Here is an 18,571-nt window from a genome sequence, read left to right on the forward strand (position 1 = left end):
CTGCCATCTCATTGTCTTTCCAAGTTGACATCTTCACTGCCATCTTCTATGTTTTTCATCCTGAGATATATGTTCTCTTCCACTTTCGCGACTGTCAGGTGTTCAAAGTGTCATCAACACTCGCTGGCCGGGAATTTGTGAACATTTTCCTTCCGTTTTCTCGCATGGGCTCAACCAGACATTTTGCTTGAGGGAGTTGGCAGGAAAAGTGCAGCAAAATAGCCAGTGCAACTGACTCGCTGGTTTGCGTTCTCACATACATTTTCTCTCTGATCAGGGTCGGTGTTGTTCCTTCAGTTGGTTTAGTGAGGGTCAGAAAGATGATTATCTTTGGTGGATTGTGGCCCCAAACAGTGAATATACCTATTGCTTGCAGCTGAAATCCAAAGAAGTAAAACATAACTGTGACTTTTTTTACCACTGGACCGAAGACATACACAGATTTAGCATAAAAATCTCAGTGACACACTTGTATTTCTACCATATCTGAAATTGAACGGGACAGACAAAAAGACAAACACTTAGGGATCAACTTTTCACGTCTGTTGAAAAGGCTATGTTCATATCATCACTGCTCATCCTGGAGAGGACGGTGACTAAAAACAACACTACTACAGTTCTCCTTAACTGACATCTTGTAATCACAGATCAAATGTCTCCTCTGTCCATTGTCTGCCTGTTGCTCCTGATTCGGCTGAGTTCAGACCCGTTTGATAACAGTCCCTACTGTTAAACAGTGGTTTGACTGTAGCCTTTGTCTCCTGCTGCTCATACTTCATCCCTATCAGCAGCATGTTTCTGATACGGCATGTTTTATCTGCTCAGGGGCAGATGGGAGAATTTTATACGAACTGTCTCAACTTCAGGTGAATGCTCCTCCTAGCTAAGGAAGAGGGGACCACACACACAAACACACACACAAACATAAAAACATTCATACATACAGACGTATATACGTATATTTTAAATCATTTGCTACGATCCTATGACTGTAAGCATTTCATGAGCGTCCACAGAGAGAATAGCGTGTTCCCATCTCTGAGCTGACGCGTGGCCAAGCTATATACAGTGAGCGAGCAGGAGACCTACTGCTGCCACCGCCGCTCTCTCTGGAATGTTAGCAAGGAATGACAATGAGTGTGCAGTCAGTGTGTGTTTGTGTGTGTTTGTGTGTGTGTGTATGTGTCTGTTTGTGTGTGTTTGTGTGTGTTTGTGTGTGTGTGCGTGTGATTGCGTGTGTGTGTGTGGTGCTGTCCCTCCTGGCTTTGTTTGTTGTGTTCAGTGATGCAGGCTGCTTTGTGTTCTTGGGTTTGTGTGTGTGTGTGTGTGTGTGTGTGTGTGTGTCTGTTTGTGTGTGTCCAGTGGTTTCATGGCAGTTACACACTGCCCTCTAGTGGTATAAGAGGTAAATATGAGGAGAAAACTCAAGTGACTGATATTCTTCCATCCCTCTGTCTTTTACACATAATCTCTCTCTCTCTCTCTCTCTCTCTCTCTCTCTCTCTCTCTCTCTCTCTCTCTCTCTTAGTGGTCCATCAGGGGCAACGGTGTGGGTCTTCCTTAAGCTGAAATGAGTGGTGGGGAGGCGAAGGGGGGTTGTGTTGATGGGTTTGTGGTACTGTGCCAAGCTGTTATCTCCTTAGCCGGGTAGAAAATGATTTTATTAATTGCTTCATTTAACGCTCCCCATGTTCCTCCTCCTTCTCCCCCGCTCTCTCTCTGACACAAACACACAAACAACACCACGCAATCACACACGCACACTTGCACACACTCTGAACCCGACCAGGCTACTTTTCAAACTCGCCCCGTGTTATACCTCTGTGACAGTTGAAATGTTCTGTCTCTGCGTCTCTCTGCAGGGACCTGTAGAGAGAACAGTGCAGCCATAAAGGCCATATGCTGGCCCATTCAGATGTAATAGCAGGAAGGCCCAGGGAGGCCCAGCCTGAGGAGCCGTGCTCCATTATGGCACATTATAGAGAAGAACAAGAGACATGTGTGAGTGAGTGTGAGAGAGTGTGAGAGAGTGTGGGTGAGTTTGTGTGTGTGTGTGTGTGTGTGTGTGTGTGTGTGTGTTCTGAAATAAATCTGTTCTTGTAGCCAGTTTATGTGGACTCGACTCCCGTTTTGGGGGAAATTCCTGGTCCCCAAAAGATTAACTATTAAGTTTTACAGTTAAGACTTGAGTTTTGGGTATTAGGTTAAAATAAGGGTCGAGGCTCAGTCATGTAGTGATCATGTTCACAGTTAGTGTATACGGCTTCGAAAAAATGAATGTAGGTCAATGCAATGTCCTCTTGACTAAAACTGGTGTGTGTGTGTTTGTGTGTAGAGGGGAAGCAGACTGCTGCAGCTGGGTCAGTGCAGCCAGACCCCGCAGGGATGTCTTGTTAGACACACACACACACAGAGCGGCTTGGCAACAACAATAACCTCTGAGGTCAGACAGAGCTAGCGCTGCATTAGCCCCAGTGTGAACCTGCTGAGAGTCAAAGCGAGCCAGTACAGCTGGTGTTAACCACCCAAAACATACACACAGAGAGTGGCTGAACAACCACAGTGGCACCGATACACACGTCCAACGTCAGCTGTGCCAACGCACTCGGAGAGAACACTGTATGTGCAACTAAATCAACATTTCCACACTGGTGAATAGAGTATTGACCAGCTGCATGTTGTCTGGCTGTCGCTTGACAATATCTCTAATGAATAGATCAATGCAGCAGAGAAGTTAACTGCCATGTTTATAAAGTACATACAAACCTGGCTGCCTCCACTGTCCTCAACACTTGGGAGACAAAGGGTTACATGAATAAGTGCTCTACTCATGAATGGCAGTGTTTAAACGTGTGTGTACAAGCTCCTTCCTCCTGCCAAAACCTGTGTTCTTATACAGTGTACCTGGCAGCGCCACTGCTCCGTATCTGCGCCTGTGGGAACACACTCGTTTCAAGCCGTCAGTCAGGCATGTTTATTTTCCCACTGTAGCTCCATCGCCACAGCCACGCCAGCAGAGCGCTCACACAGGGGGGAAGGCGGCACAGTGGGCAGGGTGGGAAACGATGAGGGAGAGGGCGAGCAGGGAGGGAGATTTAAAGTGAGAAGGTGTGCGTGAGAGTGTGTGACGCAAGAGAGATGACTGTATCCGAGCAGCTGCTGCCTGCATGAAATATGATGCGCTCAGGTGAGGAGGTCTAGACTGTTGTGCAGTGATATTTGTTTTATTGCGGAAATAATTAATGAGGAAATTAAAGGGGACAATTAACTCAACAAATTATTATTTATTTAAGTATTAAAAAAAAAAAATGTTTGGCCATCATGAGTAAGAGACTCCAAAAAAATGTTGTCCCTTGCTGATCTATCTTAGCAACAGGAATATCTCGGGAATGCATGCAAAAGTATGAACGCATGTTTTATAAGAGCGTGTGTGTGTCTGCGTGTGTGTTTGTGGAGGAGTCTTCGTTGTCAAGCATGTCTTTGTCATTGTATTTTAGGTTAGGATTCCTTCCACGTTACTCATAAAAACTGTGTGTGTGTGTGTGTGTGTGTGTGTGTATGTGTGTGTGTGTGTGTGTGTGTGTGTGCGTGTGTGTGTGTGTGTGTGTGTGTGTGTGTGTGTGTGTGTGTATGTGCATGTCAGGTTATTGCACACTGGTAAACCCTTAATCCCTGAGTTTTTCCCTGTGATGCTAGATCCACATCTGTAGAAGCAGAACACTTGGTCAACACACACACATTGTACAAACACAAACATATACAAACCAACACACACACACACAAACACACACACGTATTCAGCACCTGAGAGAAGTCAGTCCTGATGTCACCTGTGAAAAGAAAAGACAGATCTCATATTCACAGTTGTCACTATCTTGGTTGCACCACACACACACACACACACACACACACACACATACACACACACCTATCTGTAATGTGACACTATAGCAGAGTACCTGGCGGAGGCGCTGACAGACTCGTAGATAAGCCTGGTCTGACAGTGGGTTGTCCTCTTCCCTCTGTAGTGATGTTCAGGTAGATCTCTGCTGGAGCGACTGCTGCAGCTGGAGTCATGTGAGGCTACTGTAGGAAGGGACAGAGGTCAGAGGTCACATACTCCTCTGATATTGAATTAACTTGAATGTAATCACCACTGTTTGTTTGGAGGGACTCAGGAAAGGGTCCATTTACCCACATACTGAAATTGCGGTTCACATACCAGTGACAGTCTGAGTGCATTTAAATTACAGAATAATTTCTGTTATTTTCAGCCTGGGTCGCATTTCTCTGTGTTGTGCTGTAATTGATTGGGCTCAAATATTTGGCCCTTCTCTGTGGAGGGAAAACCAGCAGCAGGATGAAGCTTCCATTGGTGGACAGCAGCACCGAGCATCAGCATTTAAAAAACAAGACAGGAAAACAACCTGAAATATACTTTGTCGTAACTACACAATTGTAACCGAACTTTGATTAAAGTCCACCTCCTGCATTGATCAGACCTCATCTGGAAAATGAACAATTCCTGCCCATGGAAATCAATGTGAGCGTCTGCAAATGTCAGTGAAAAAACGTTTAATATCCACTCCTTATTGATGTATCAGAAGAGATATTGTGTCTGGACATGCTGCATTTACTCCCTGAATACCAATTATAGCTGCATTAAGTGACGCTGACCAATAGGGGGCAGATATATTGTATGATAGAGTAATTTACCAGAGTTCGTTAGTGCTGTTTTTCTAAAAATGTCTAGGTCGAATGGATTTGCCGTGATGCATTCTGTACGAATGCAATCCAATGGCTCGCGCTCTGCTTGTCTGTCTGACTCCCGGGTCGAATGCTAACAGATGAACCAACAGATTTGTTGAAAAACGTTGTTTCATGGTACAAAGTCAACAAACAGCCTTATCTTGATTTGTTAGCTTGCTGTCTACGATGTAGAACCCAGTGTACTTTCGTTCGCTGCTTCTCCGATGCTCCAACTTCGTGATTTTCCAGTATGAAACAACTTTGCTAGCTAGCGTCCTCCATGCAACAGGTCAAACTGATGGTGAGCGCCCTCTGCTGGAACACGAGGCAAACTACTTAAAACGGTCTGAGGCGCTTCTTGACTGTATATTTTGAATTTGAACATTTTTAATATGAACTTTTCACCTCATGTTCGATTAAGGTTTTAATTTTGATTGAAAGGGACGGCCCTAATGTACAAAAGTAAAGTACAATAAAAAGTACAATACACTCATACACTATGCAGACAAAACACAGCATCGTCATCTCACTGATCTTTGGTTTCTTGCCACATGACACACGTCTGCTCAATATTTGTGTGAGATAGTCGTTACATCTTTCCATGCAGCCATGCATTTGTCTGTCCTCAGTGTCACTGTAGTCAGGTATCATGTCATGCTGTTTTGAACTTGAGTTACCGGTGGTGTGTTTCGTTGTGGCTAGGAAGTAGTCAGAGATGGCAGGAGTTTGGGATTGATTCTCAGCTGGACTGGCAACTTTTTTCAACCATTTCAACGACAACTACTGCAAATAGTTATTTATATGGAAGCTTTTGTTTCAGTAATATTGTCAGAAACATGTATAACTGCAGGTTTCAATTTATGTGAGAATGTACTATCATACGAATGTTGCTTTCAATCACTGTATGTGGACTACTGCTTACTACTTAAAAAAATTACAAATGATTAAATTATGAATCTCTCCCGCAAATTATTACCCTTTCTTTACTGTGGTAGAAATTTCCTTTTAAATCTCATATCCCACAGTGTTTCTAATGAATAACCCCAGTGCTCCCCCTGTCAAGGGATATATTGTAAATTTGTTTAATTTAATTTTTTCTAAAGCAGATCGCCAGTATCTGTGCAGTAGATTGAGATCTCTCTGTCTTTCTCTCGTCCCCAGGGTCCACCAGGATCTCAGCCTTCCCCTCACTCACAGCCTCCCCCACACAACCCCAGTAATCCCATGATGGGACCTCACGGACAGGTAAGACCCAAACGTTCCATCCTCCTTTTCCTTCCATCCTTCTCACTCACTCCATATCGATTTCTATTACATTGGTTACAAAGCACAAATACAATATTGAAGACAATCACAACAAAATAATAATAATAATAATGTGAAAATAACAACAATAGTTAAAGAGAAATTCTGATGTTTATAAATGTGGGTGTATAAATGAATGATACTTACAGAAACTTTTGAAATCAGCCCAGTAGATCATCTCTGTCAGTGGCAGTAGTGGCTACATTGTAACCCTATGGGGAAACTGTGACAGTCCATGAAATGTCCACTTAAAGGTCTTTCTTTCACTATGTGTAATTTTGTAAACATAGGGCCCCATTAACAAATATAACAACTATAACAAATAAACAAATGGAGTCAATGCCAGTAAGTCGATGATGCTAGAGTATCTATTCACACGTTTCCCACAACCATAAGGCTCACTTGCTCACTCACTCACTCACAGTGTACAAACAGCGCACGGGTCCTTGTTGTGCTAACAGACAGGACAGGCAGCATCCACGATGGTAGGCTGGATGAATAATTTAGCGGTGTTGGCCCAGCTGTAAGGAGCGGAGGTGCATCTGGAGGGCCTCGGCTCTCCCTCAGCCCAGCACTCACCATCCCATAGTCCGTCAATAGACCATTAATATTGCAGCACAGCCTGACACTGTGCAGCTCTTTGTGCACAAGCCCACTACAATAACATGGTCGAGAGAGAGAGAGAGAGAGAGAGAGAGAGAGAGAGAGAGAGAGAGAGAGAGAGAGAGAGAGAGAGAGAGAGAGAGAGAGAGAGAGAGAGAGAGAAAGAGAAGAAAACAGTAGTAAGTCTCCTCTCCAATCTCACCCCAAGGGGTAACTACAATTATATAACTTGTTCTCCACTTATGCACACACACTCTGTCATAGGTCACCTTCAGACACTTTTCATAGACTTACATTCATTTCCTTGTCATTATCTTAACCTGTCCAGAACATTACAGAGAGTCTATAATTACCAGTGAAAACCAGTCTCATCTTGTCATCTATTTGTGCTGTGCTTACCACCAAGCGAAGATAACAACACAAGCATTATTCTGCTGTTCATGCTCCGTGACAAAAGCACACAGCTCTCACCCAATCCACATTCAAATCAGCATGTTTCCCCTTGATACTAAAATATTTGCATTGACTTTTGCAATTAAATTTCATCGTCTGACAGAGAAATATGGCTCCGCGGCTGTGGGCATTTGTAGTTGCGGCAGCGCACTCTCACAGGTAAATGTGAAAACCATCTGTCCGGGGCGCTTTACATTATTCACCGGTTGTGCTCTGGCACTAACTGTGTCCCGGCCAGCCTGTTCTTGTCCCCTCTCCGTTCTCAAACATCTGTCTCGGTGGCGTCTTCAGTTTCTTGCAGTTTGGAATCAAACCATCCATGCAGGCTGTATTTTTGTAGCACTGCTGTCTGGTGACACACATGCACACACACGCTGTGGGGAAACGGGCAGCAGCACAAAACAGGGAAACGTTCAAGAAGCAGAACAGCTCCTACTCGTACTCCTTCTTCCATCCAACTGTCATGTTTCTCTCATCTTTTCTGCTCCACCTCCCTCCTGTGCTCCCACATTGTTTTTTCCAGGAAAAGTTTCCATCCTTCATGTGTTCCCCCTCTTATCTGTCTTTTTTACCTTCACCCTAATGGATTTTACCACCTGAGGTCTTAGCAAAACTTAGCAAGCCCCCTCTTTTGACAAAACTGTAACAGTGCATTATTCTTCAACACAATAGCTCCCCCTGCCGGTCCACAATAATAACACACCAAGAGGGGTCAGGTTAGATGCAGTGAGCCATTTATTAAATAAGGTTTTCTGTGTTTGGACAGATTTGGTTTTGCAGGTACAGGTTTTATTAAGGAAACTAATATCATTAGTATTTACCTGTTCAAAACCGCCTAAATATAGAAGATCCATGAAAAAACTAAATTAATATTTGTCCATGTTAAAACACTAAAGAGCAAAGTGCAGATGTACATTATGTGTGATGTTATGAAGCTTGAATTTGATAATAACAGTGGTATACTGAAAAACATACTCTGTGGTGCTTTGTGTATCTTTTATTTTGTGCATTATTTTGTTTCTATATAATTTACTCAGATGTGGTATCGACTTTACACACGTCTCTATAAATAGATATTGTCTATATATCTTTATGCATTTCTGAACCGTACTTCATTAAATTTGTATGCACTTCAGATGAGCAATTGATGTAGATTACATCATCTTTAGATTCTTCATAATCAAAATGTTTAAAGACAATTCTGACGTTACAGTATTTGTTATTGAGTTCATTGGTTCTGGCTTCTGTTTTCATTAATGAGATGCAAAATGTCATGCTAAGTAAAGGAAATCTTTTGCATGGTTTTGTGGACATAACCCTAGTGTAGAAAGTTGGAAGAGCAAATACATCTGTGATATTATAAGGCCTGTTTGTCAAGAAGTATTTCATCCTTAACTAATTACAGAAATAAATAGAACTCAGAAGAGTGCATACCATAGCCAAGGACCAATAGTTTCACCAAATTTCCTACACTCAGTCCCGTAATATGTTTTTCACCAAGATCCATTTAATATTCCTTTGAAATATTTGTTAAAAATTTAAAAAAAACTGTATCTTAAAAAGAAACGGACTTAATACTTTCCACTAAGTTTCTTGGTAATGCATCCAGTGGTTTTGTGTATGCTGCAAACTAACAGACAAATAAAAGGTGACGAAACCATGACCTCTTTAGTGGAGGTAATAATAACTAATGATCATCCTCTCCCTGTCCTTCCTGCAGCCATTCATGTCTCCACGGTACCCAGGTGGCCCCAGGCCCGCCCTCCGTATGCCAAATCAGCCTCCTGGGGGCATCCCCGGGTCACAGCCTCTCCTGCCAAACAGCCTGGACCCCACCAGACCTCAAGGTAAAGTACAACATGCAGTGTTGTTTCAGAGAAGCTGCACTTGTGCAGTCTCATGCCGGTCTCTGAGCGAGCTGTACAATCATTGCTGATGTAAATAGTGCTGTCGTGCTAACAAGCTGCTCTCCATGTCTCACCACAGGACATCCAAACATGGGAGGTCCAATGAGAATGAATCCCCCCCGAGGCATGGGAGGGATGGGTCCCCAGGTAAGCACCAGTCAGATGACTCACTCGTACAGATTATAACACAAAGAGGTGTGAGAATACAGCGAGTCGTGACACTGGCTTGTGTCCTTTATTGTTTCCAACCCACTGCACTCACTCTGCAGCTGCCGCACACACAGATCTGGTCATTGACAGTTTATGAACAAACCCAATGTTTGGTTACCCGTCATTCAGAGGCGCCATAAAAGCAGCTATATTGTCCAACCAGCAGCCTATAAACTGCATGCGCATGATCCGTCTCCTCTGCTGAGGAGAAGTCTTGGTTGTGCCAGGCTCGTAACTTTTTGCCTTTAAATGTCAGGAGCGCTTTGATGATAAGCTTGGCTGAGACCAGAGCCAACGCCAGTTCTTCATGTGAAATCCTGCCGTCTCCCACCTAGTGTGACAGACTCAGACTGAGTGATCCGCCACCAGCACAGTCTGACCACTGCTGCGTTCCTTTTATCGATTTGATCATCGTCAATGCGATTCAGGGTGTACATGAGATGCTTAAACAACAGCTCCATTTGAATCACCATCGCCAGACAGCTGCTTCATTCTGCACCCGACCACCTCCTGCTCCAACATCACCTCGCACAAAGACACACACACACGCACACACTCTCTCTCCCTGTGCCCCCCGGCCCCTCTCTGTGCCACCCTGGCACGGTGACTTTGGCAGTTAGTGCACCAGCAGCTGGTGTGACATCTGCTCGACAAGTGTAATCGTCTGCTGAACAAAACTCTTCCTCTTAGTGGAGCTGCTCTCTGGCCTGCCCCCATACTCTCTGTCTCTCTCACACTGACACACACCCAAGTTCAGGCATGTAGCACCAGCCAAACCCGCCTGCTGGGCAGCGATGAAAACAAACACACAGAGGGGAGCAAGAACACATAGAGACACACATGCAGAAACACACAACATATACAGACGTGCGCACACACACACACACACACACACACACACACACACAGCTGTCCACCGTCACACACAGCCCACTCCAGCCAACCCACACGCGCATAATTAAACACTAGTTAGTGGGAGACATGATCACCACTGACCTTCATTAAGATTCAAACATTTAGAGGGAGCAGGTGCACTGACTGTGTCTTCCTCTCTTCTGCAGAACTACGGTGGAGGGATGAGGCCCCCTCCGAACTCCATGGGGCCAGGGATGCCCGGCATGAACATGTTAGTAGACTCAAAACACATTTCTATGATATTTGACAAATGTTAGTCACAGAGATGAGCCTGTTTTAGTTTTTTTTTTTTTTTGTATCTATTGTTGAAGTCTCACTCCAGTAGCTTATTAGACAAAATAACATACTCCAAACCCTCAAAGCTCACCTGCAGCTTAGGAGCCTTTTCCAGCCACTGAGCCTCACCCACAAGTTGACAGGATTGGTTCTTTTGGTTTGTGACACCACAAACCTTTTTTTCCTGCAGTGTTAAGGTTAATTGTCACGGCGTTGACAGCTTATTTTACTCTAAATGTTTCTCATAACAGAAAAGGCTCAAGGGGACATGATAACTGTAATTAGGGAAACCATAAAGCTCAGGTTGGGACACAGAGAAACAGAATGCTTTTCGTGTTTGGGTCGGACTCGGTGAGAAGATCGTGGCCCGAGCTGCACTCTAGTACCAGCTTCTCATTTCTCCCTGTGTCTGCATTTCCAGGGGTCCTGGTGGAAGAGGTCCGTGGCCGAACCCCAACTCAAACTCAGTGAGTCGCGCTCTCTCACGTCTTAGTCGTCCGTATGACTGTGTTGACAGTAACCGTGTCTCATGTTTTGTTTCATCTGCTCTATCCACAGATAGCATATTCATCTTCATCTCCAGGCAACTACGTGGTAAGTATTGGAATCGTGTCCAACCACATGCCATAAATTACCTATCACGCCATGATATCTCACAGTCACGCTGCCATCTACATGCACTCAGCGCTCACTTCTCTCCTTTTCCTCTCGCTTCTTCACCCCTCAGGGCCCTCCAGGGGGAGGCGGCCCACCAGGAACTCCCATCATGCCTAGCCCCGGAGGTGAGTTACACACTTCACTTTCCCTTCTGACTTCTGCTTTTATCCGCCGCTCAATGAAAGAAGTGCTCTCTCTCAGAAACATCAAACCTGGTCGCTGTCAGAGACACGTCTCTCTTTGGGAGACAGGCAGAAATAGGGCTTTAAATACTGCAGGAACTGAGCCTTTAGGAATATTTTTCAGAGTTTAAAACATAAAATAAAGGTAAAATATTTCACTGAATGTGACGTTATTCAGTATGTGACATGCATGGAAAGTTTTGATTTGGTATCAGATTTTTTGCTACTATTTTCCGCTTAAGGGACATTCTGCAAAACATGGTTTCACAGTGAAGACAGTTACAGCATGAAAGAGAAGCAGAGGCATGTCTGTCGGCGATCAGCTGATCTGTCTCTGCGTTGACCCGTCACTCTCATGTCCCTGTGGAGGAGTCGCTGCTAACAAAGCGCTGTGGGCAGATCGCCTGTAGACGTTCTGTTCCTGTCGGCCTGCGGAGAGCTTCTTTTTGTCTCCACTATTTATTATTTATATACGTACCTCTATTGTGATCCGTTACCGCGGCAACCTTTTTGCACAAAACGCTGCTGCTCACACGTACACCGGGAGAGGAAAACATATTTCCACTGCAGGCGCCAAGACTCTGCGCGCACACACACAGACACACACCAAAAATGCACACCTCCTACTCAGTATTGCCCCCCCCCCCCCCCTCCAGTCCAGTCACGACATAACAAGTACATTCAGGGAATCTAACAGGCAACTTCTCTCCACCACTTTGCACATGCTACATCTATCTATCTCTCTTCTTTCAATTTCTTAGTCCTCTTTCTTTCCTGCTTTTTCTCTGCGGCTCTGTTCAGACCTGGTATTAACATGTGTCCTGAGAGAGCCAATCACCAACGTGGTCTGGGTTAAATTCATCTGTTCACACCGAACATTAAAATGTGCCCTGAATGTGTCTCCTGTGACCACTTGTGATCAGATCTCACTTCTCCGCTCTATGTGCAAATAAACACGACCATCATTTGTGATTGTGATGGTAATACCAGGTCTTCTTCTCAACTTACTACCTTTAATGCCTGATCAAGGACGACTCGTCCCTCTTATAATCTTGAGCACAGACACATGAGGAGTGACCCAACATGCACTGTTTGCTAACTTGGTCTTATTGTTTTGGAGATGGACTGAGAGTTACATTCCCCATCATTTTGTCCTGGCACTTAAAGTAACATACAGTTGTTCTCTGTCCTGTTCTGCCAAAAAAAAAGAGATAATTTCTGGGTTCTGTCCAGCTGTAAAATAAACAAACTACAAAATTACACTGAAACAATGTCAGACACAGTGAAAGACAGCGCCCCTCCAGTGGCCTCAGCTCATTATTTCTCATTTCCCCTGAACCAACTGGATTGTTTGACATTTTTAGACCAATTGGATACAGACAGAGATCAATATAAGTATTTCTGGAACAAGATATGTTACATTCGCCTGATGTTAAACATCCAATCATTTTCTCTTCATAGATTCAACAAACTCGAGTGAAAACATCTACACAATGATGAACCCCATCGGCCCTGGTGGAAATAGACCTAATGTGAGTCACATGGGTTTGATCAGTTTTGAATCATAATTAATTGCTTCAGTTTTTGTATATGTACATTTATTTCTAATTCATTTCCAAGCATGAAAAAAGCAAAAATAAATGACCTCCGTGAATTTTCTTGTTATTTGAATAGTTCCCGATGGGACCGGGTCCTGATGGGCCAATGGGTGGAATGGGTGGTATGGAGCAGCATCATATGAACGGGTCACTAGGTGAGTAGTTGAATATAATGTCCAGTGTGTGTAGCCTGTACAGAGTTTGTTCAGAGGCCTTTGGAAGTAAGACTCTTCCCCCCTGTGACTGACGGAGGAAGTGTTCTCGCTCCTCTTAGTATTGATCACAGCTAAAACAGATTAGTGGGGCAGTGAGGAGGGCAATTGATCCTGCAGATGGGTGAGACGTGGCCAGTGAAGCCGGCCGAGTTGTTGCTCATCTGTATCTGAAACAAATGGCTCAATTAAAGGCCATTAGCAGTGAGAGGGCCTGGTCTTTCTGTTTGCACTGGATATCCTGGAGTGATGTTAAATTAGCAGCTGAGGATCTGCTAACGGTTACAATCACTCAGGTTCCTCTTGTTTTATTGTCTCACCACAGGCTCCGGTGACATGGATGGGTTGCCAAAGGTAAGACCAACTAACCGATTTGCCGTCTTATTTGTGCGGTTGTTTGTGAGTCCTGGTTTCTTATTGGTTTGTTTCCCATGTTGTAGAATTCTCCCAACAACATGGCAGGCATGAACAATCCCCCCGGCACTCCGCGGGATGACGGCGAGATGGCAGGCAACTTTTTAAACCCATTCCAAAGTGAAAGTGTGAGTGTCAACAAACATTATAAGCTGGGAACAAACAGAGAATATGCTATCTAACTGTGACGAGGCAGAGAGTCACATACAGCATTGAGTCACTTACTTATGCAGATTAGAGTATCTGCAAAAATGTCCACTTGTATCAAGCAGCACATTCAGATTTATCCACTCACAAGGAATCAATATACTTGATAAAGTTGTGATGGCTCAAAAATTAAATCCAAAACCACTGCATTGTGTGCCAACTGTCTGTGGTGGGTCTGGTTTCACAAAACTAGACTTTGAATATGACTCACATCAATCTAAAAGGCATCCGACCAAGATCAAATCCTCCATTTATCCTTTGCACTAAGCTGTCTGGTTCTTGACTCTCGTAAATGAGACTAATTTGCCAGTATTCTGGGTAAATGAAGGCATACTTCAAACTAAAGTAAGAACAGCTGACTGAGCAGCTGTGTTGAACCACTTCTTCTTTTGACTACATTAGAAAATATTAAACCTTAGAAAACAGTCTACAGTGACAAGGTCATCTTTCTTTGGCGATTTAGCAAATATTTGTGTGTTTGTGATACAAAATCTTTTGGTAGCTCAAAAATCTCCCCTCAGTGCAGATCTGTAGCAGAGCTGAGAGGCCGTGCTCAGGAAATCAAATAGATTATCCGACATATTTCCTTTTTGTCGTTTGGTGCCACTGGTCAGCAAGTGGTAACGATTGTTACCGTGGAAACTAAGGAAGTACCATGGAAAACATTTGAATAGTCTTAAATATGTAAAAAATATGATGTTCTAGGTCTTAAATATGTTAAGGCAGGTCTTAATTATGTTAACGTTAATTTAACGCACAAAATCCAATCTTTAAATCAGCTTCTGTGGCTGAATTCGGTACCATGGTCAGTCGCGTAGTGTCGTGTTCCCAGCTTCACCTAACTCCAGTACAACAACATGCATGCACACGAGCATGGAAGAGAACCACATCATATGCTTTCTCTGACGCATGGAGAGATTGTCATATAGTGATTAATGTGAGACTGACATTTTGCCACAGTATCTTCACTGTGATCTGAAACCCCCTAACATTTTCTCCTTGGGCTGGACTCTGCTCTGCTTGCTGCTGGTTTACTGACATAGACCGTAAATTAGCAATTTGGTTAGTTGTTTGTTTAGTGTCATGGCTGCTGATACTGGACATGGCATCTAGTTTAGTTAGAGGTTCATGCTTTCATCTGTAACTGGGTAGTGAACGAGGTTTAATATAGTTTTGGCTTATCTTTTCTCCCCTCCCTCTGTTTTCTCTCTCTTTTTACAGTATTCACCCAACATGACGATGAGTGTGTGATTTTTATTTTTTATTTTATTTTATTTTATTTCTTTTTCATCTCCCCCTTATCCCAATCTCCCTCTCCCGTCTGCCCGGTGCATCTTGCATTACCTTCCTTTCTCCCACCATCCCATCCCATCTCCTCCTCTTCTTCCTCCTCCTCCTCCTCCTTGTGGACGGTGTGCTGCGCCACACAGCACCTGAGGATACCCCTGGAAAGCAGGACTCCCCATAAGGCCCCCCATCCCAACGCCTGCAAAATGGGTGTGAGAACATGAAAACGGCGTCCAAGCAACATGAAGGGTCTCCTCTCCGCTTCTCCTCGTCTGCCGGGCCCAGCGAGGGGCCCTTGGACAGTGATAGCTCAACCTGCTCCGAGCCCATCTTTCCCAATCGCAAAGCCTGCCCCTATGGGTGTCATGACAGCCCAATCAAGATGCCCCCATTGCATCGACCACCACTCTATTAAATCATGCTGATCATCTCTTATGAGGGCATGCAGTAGTTGACTGACAGGGCGGGGGCGTAAACCCTCGTGCAAAAACTCCTGTGGCTTGAATGATACTAAAAAAGAAAAAGAAAAAAGATGAACTGATGTTGTTATTTTGGGGCAAGAATGGTTTTCATTAAGTGTTTGTATTTTTTTGTTTGTTGTTGATGATGATAATATAATTGTTATAATTTTCATAATTGATTATTATCCTACTAATGTAGTTATGATTTCCTGTAAAGGGCACATTTTATCTCAGCAGCAGCATCAACAATGACAGAATAAGCACACACTCGAAAAAATGCACAATGATTTTCTGTTTACATGATTTTAGGTTATTTGTTGTTTGTTTTTTTGTCACCGTCTCATTTGACGAACCTGTCCTTTTAAAGTTCCTTCCGAACTTGTAGCTTGTGTCTTTGCCTTCCAGATATTTGTAGCAGCATTTTCCATAAACTATGAAACCAAGAGAGATTGTAATAATTGATTATAATTCAGAAGTTTGTGTATCCCAGCTAAAACGCTCCACACAATCACAACAAATTGCTGTTTTCTGGTTCAAGGTGTCTGTTGACAGGTGGCAGCATTTTGTGGATCCTCTCGTCTCCTCTGTGGATTTCGTCTCGTCTGTAAATACAACAATAGCTTGTATTGTGGCTGTTTTATTATTTGTTAATTACAAGTTGTCTGTGAATCCTGAAATTTGGTTTCTTCCCCCTTCATTACGTCAATTGATTTCAGCCATTTAATGTGGACTCGTTCGAGTGGCACTGTCCTCCTCCCAGGACTCATTCTGGTCTCCTCTCAGTTTTTTTCTGGACTGTCAGGGAGATAATCATGAGGCTTTCATGCTTTGAGTCTGGGTTGAACTTGCAGATCCCTTATGATCCACTTTCTGAACCCAGGCTAAATAACCGTCTCTTCGGAGCTCCACCGACCTGTTCCCTCAGCGAGTCTCTTACGTGTCGGATAATGGATGCCGAGGATTGGACGGCTGTAGCAGAGCTGCTGATTGGAGCAGAAGGATGTACCTACGGGTGTTAACAGGCCATTCTGCCACATTATTCTAAAGAAGAGGAACAATTATCAGATACTGTTGTGGTGGATTTATTTCTATTTTTTGTGGATTTTTTTTTTTTTTTTTAAATGTATATAATTTAGGAAAAGAAAAGAAACTTAAAGCCCATAAAATCTGCACACAAAGAGAAGCCTAGCTACATGTTTCACTATTTAATTTGTTACTTTCTGTTTGTGTTGTACTCTTGGCCTGATAAACTCACTGTTTCAAGGAACACATACTGTGTTCAAACCAACAATAACTAAACAACCAGTGTAGCCTCTATGGGTGATGGGGGTGTGCTTATCAATTTTCTGATATCAGCGTGAACAGATTGAACCCAGACTTCAACAGGGTGGTCTCCAGGTTTTTGGCTGTCAGTGGCCCGGGAACTCTCTCCAGTGTTCCTTCAATTTAGTGACACACACCTGCCTTCTTTTCCTCTTTCCTCCCATCCCTCACTCCCTCAAAACCTCTCTCCCTTTCTCTTTACGTTCTCTTTTTCTGTAAATACTGTATAATGCATTTTGATATCATTGACATGTTTTGATATGTCAGTCACTACCAATGAATACAGCTGAAAGTAAATTATAAATAAAACTGTCCATGTTTTTCACAGAGATCAGATGCGGTGGCGATTTGGCTCGCGTGGCTAAATTTCCATTTTAAGAAATGTATAGACAGTAACACAATAAATGCAGACTGTATGCTAAAGACTTGTTTGGTTGGGGGGAAGATAGGACAGAGAGAGGACAGGACAGAGTGAAGCAAATGAGCTGCGGCGTCCTCGCTCTGCCCTCGTCTCCGTACGCTTCAGTTTAAATGTTAATATTGGCTGCGATTGATCGGAATCGTTTTTCTAAAGGGCGTCTTCTCACGAGAATAAACATGCGACCTCATATTGCAGTTTTTAATATGAAGGATTTTTATCAATTTAAGAACTTTTGGAAAGGAGAAAAACACTTAAGAGAACCTCATTTTAAATTTACAATAGATTTAAAAAGAAAAAAGTAATACTGTGTCCTTTGCTATTTGCTCCCGTGATAGCTTCGTATAGATTGAAGCTCTCTCACTGATCCTCTCTCAGTCCTCTGTGTATATCGATCGTTGGCCATCTCTGTACTTCTATTGTGATGTATAATACTGTACCATTAGGAAGATTTGCTGGTCGGGTGGGGTGGGGTGGGGGAAGGGAATATAAATGATGCTCCTGTACCGTTCATGGTCCTTTCTGATGACACGGCAGTATTCAATATGAAGCAGTCTGTCTCTTGGGTTTGCTTTGTATTTCATGGTAGGATAGTTCAAAATCTTGTCTTAGGGACTTAGGTGTCTTGTGTAGGTAATAAAGATGTTCTTTGTATGTTTCTTTATATTGTAAAGTTTCTTTAGACTGAAAGAAAAACAGATGATTTGCTTATCAAAAAAGAAACAATGCATCAATAATAAATGTCATTTGATTTTTCCTTGTTGTTTGAATGTCTTCCCCTGAATTCTTGTTCAGCTTTAAGGCCCTGATCTAGGCAGGGCACACAGATAAGTTTTATACAATGTAACAAGTGATCACTTCAGTCGTGTTCAACTATAAAAAATAATTTCTAATGGAGGCATAATTTTCCAAATTTTTAAACTGTGACAATACTTTGATTTCCCTTAGGCTATATCAAGACTCAAACTATTTTACAAATCAATAATAACTATTATCTGCGTGCATTTATGAAGTTGACAGCTTCTGCCAATGACACAAGTGTTATTATGGAATGACTTGCTGCAGCTACATACCTGGAAAGGATTGGAGTGCATTTTTTATGGCCCGAGCACTGACAGGCACTGACAGACAGTGAGGCCCTATTGAAATTGTAAGGATAATTATTATTATTATTTTTCAGGCAAATGATTTGGCTTTTGAAGGCTTTAACATGCTCAAATTCTTTAAAAAAAATTCAGTTTTCAAGGGGTTGTGGCAAAATGGCTCAACGGTGCCCCCGAGACCCCTGTACCGATCTTCACAAACATCGATACTCAGGTGTATCACGACCAGACAAACGAAAAGTCTACAGGTGCAATTTGTCCATCTTCTTCCTGTGCTTAATTTCTCATGGG

General features: G+C 43.2%; 1 protein-coding gene across 2 annotated transcripts in view; it reads left to right on the forward strand.

Moving 5' to 3' along the window:
- The window catches only part of ssbp4 (single stranded DNA binding protein 4), a gene marked incomplete in the record, with an annotated part of 67,311 nt that extends 49,378 nt beyond the window's left edge, over nucleotides 1-17,933 (forward strand). The window contains 12 exon segments of one of the 2 annotated variants that reach the window (XM_062395125.1): nucleotides 5,911-5,994; nucleotides 8,831-8,957; nucleotides 9,097-9,164; nucleotides 10,289-10,353; nucleotides 10,840-10,885; nucleotides 10,977-11,012; nucleotides 11,146-11,200; nucleotides 12,719-12,789; nucleotides 12,932-13,010; nucleotides 13,393-13,421; nucleotides 13,508-13,609; nucleotides 14,910-17,933. In XM_062395125.1, coding sequence (XP_062251109.1) covers nucleotides 5,911-5,994; nucleotides 8,831-8,957; nucleotides 9,097-9,164; nucleotides 10,289-10,353; nucleotides 10,840-10,885; nucleotides 10,977-11,012; nucleotides 11,146-11,200; nucleotides 12,719-12,789; nucleotides 12,932-13,010; nucleotides 13,393-13,421; nucleotides 13,508-13,609; nucleotides 14,910-14,939 — 792 coding nt within the window. 2 annotated transcript variants of the gene reach the window in all.
- Between the last annotated feature and the right edge of the window lie 638 nt (nucleotides 17,934-18,571).

This window comes from Platichthys flesus, chromosome 9, assembly GCF_949316205.1.
Source record: "Platichthys flesus chromosome 9, fPlaFle2.1, whole genome shotgun sequence".
Lineage (NCBI taxonomy): Eukaryota > Metazoa > Chordata > Actinopteri > Pleuronectiformes > Pleuronectidae > Platichthys > Platichthys flesus.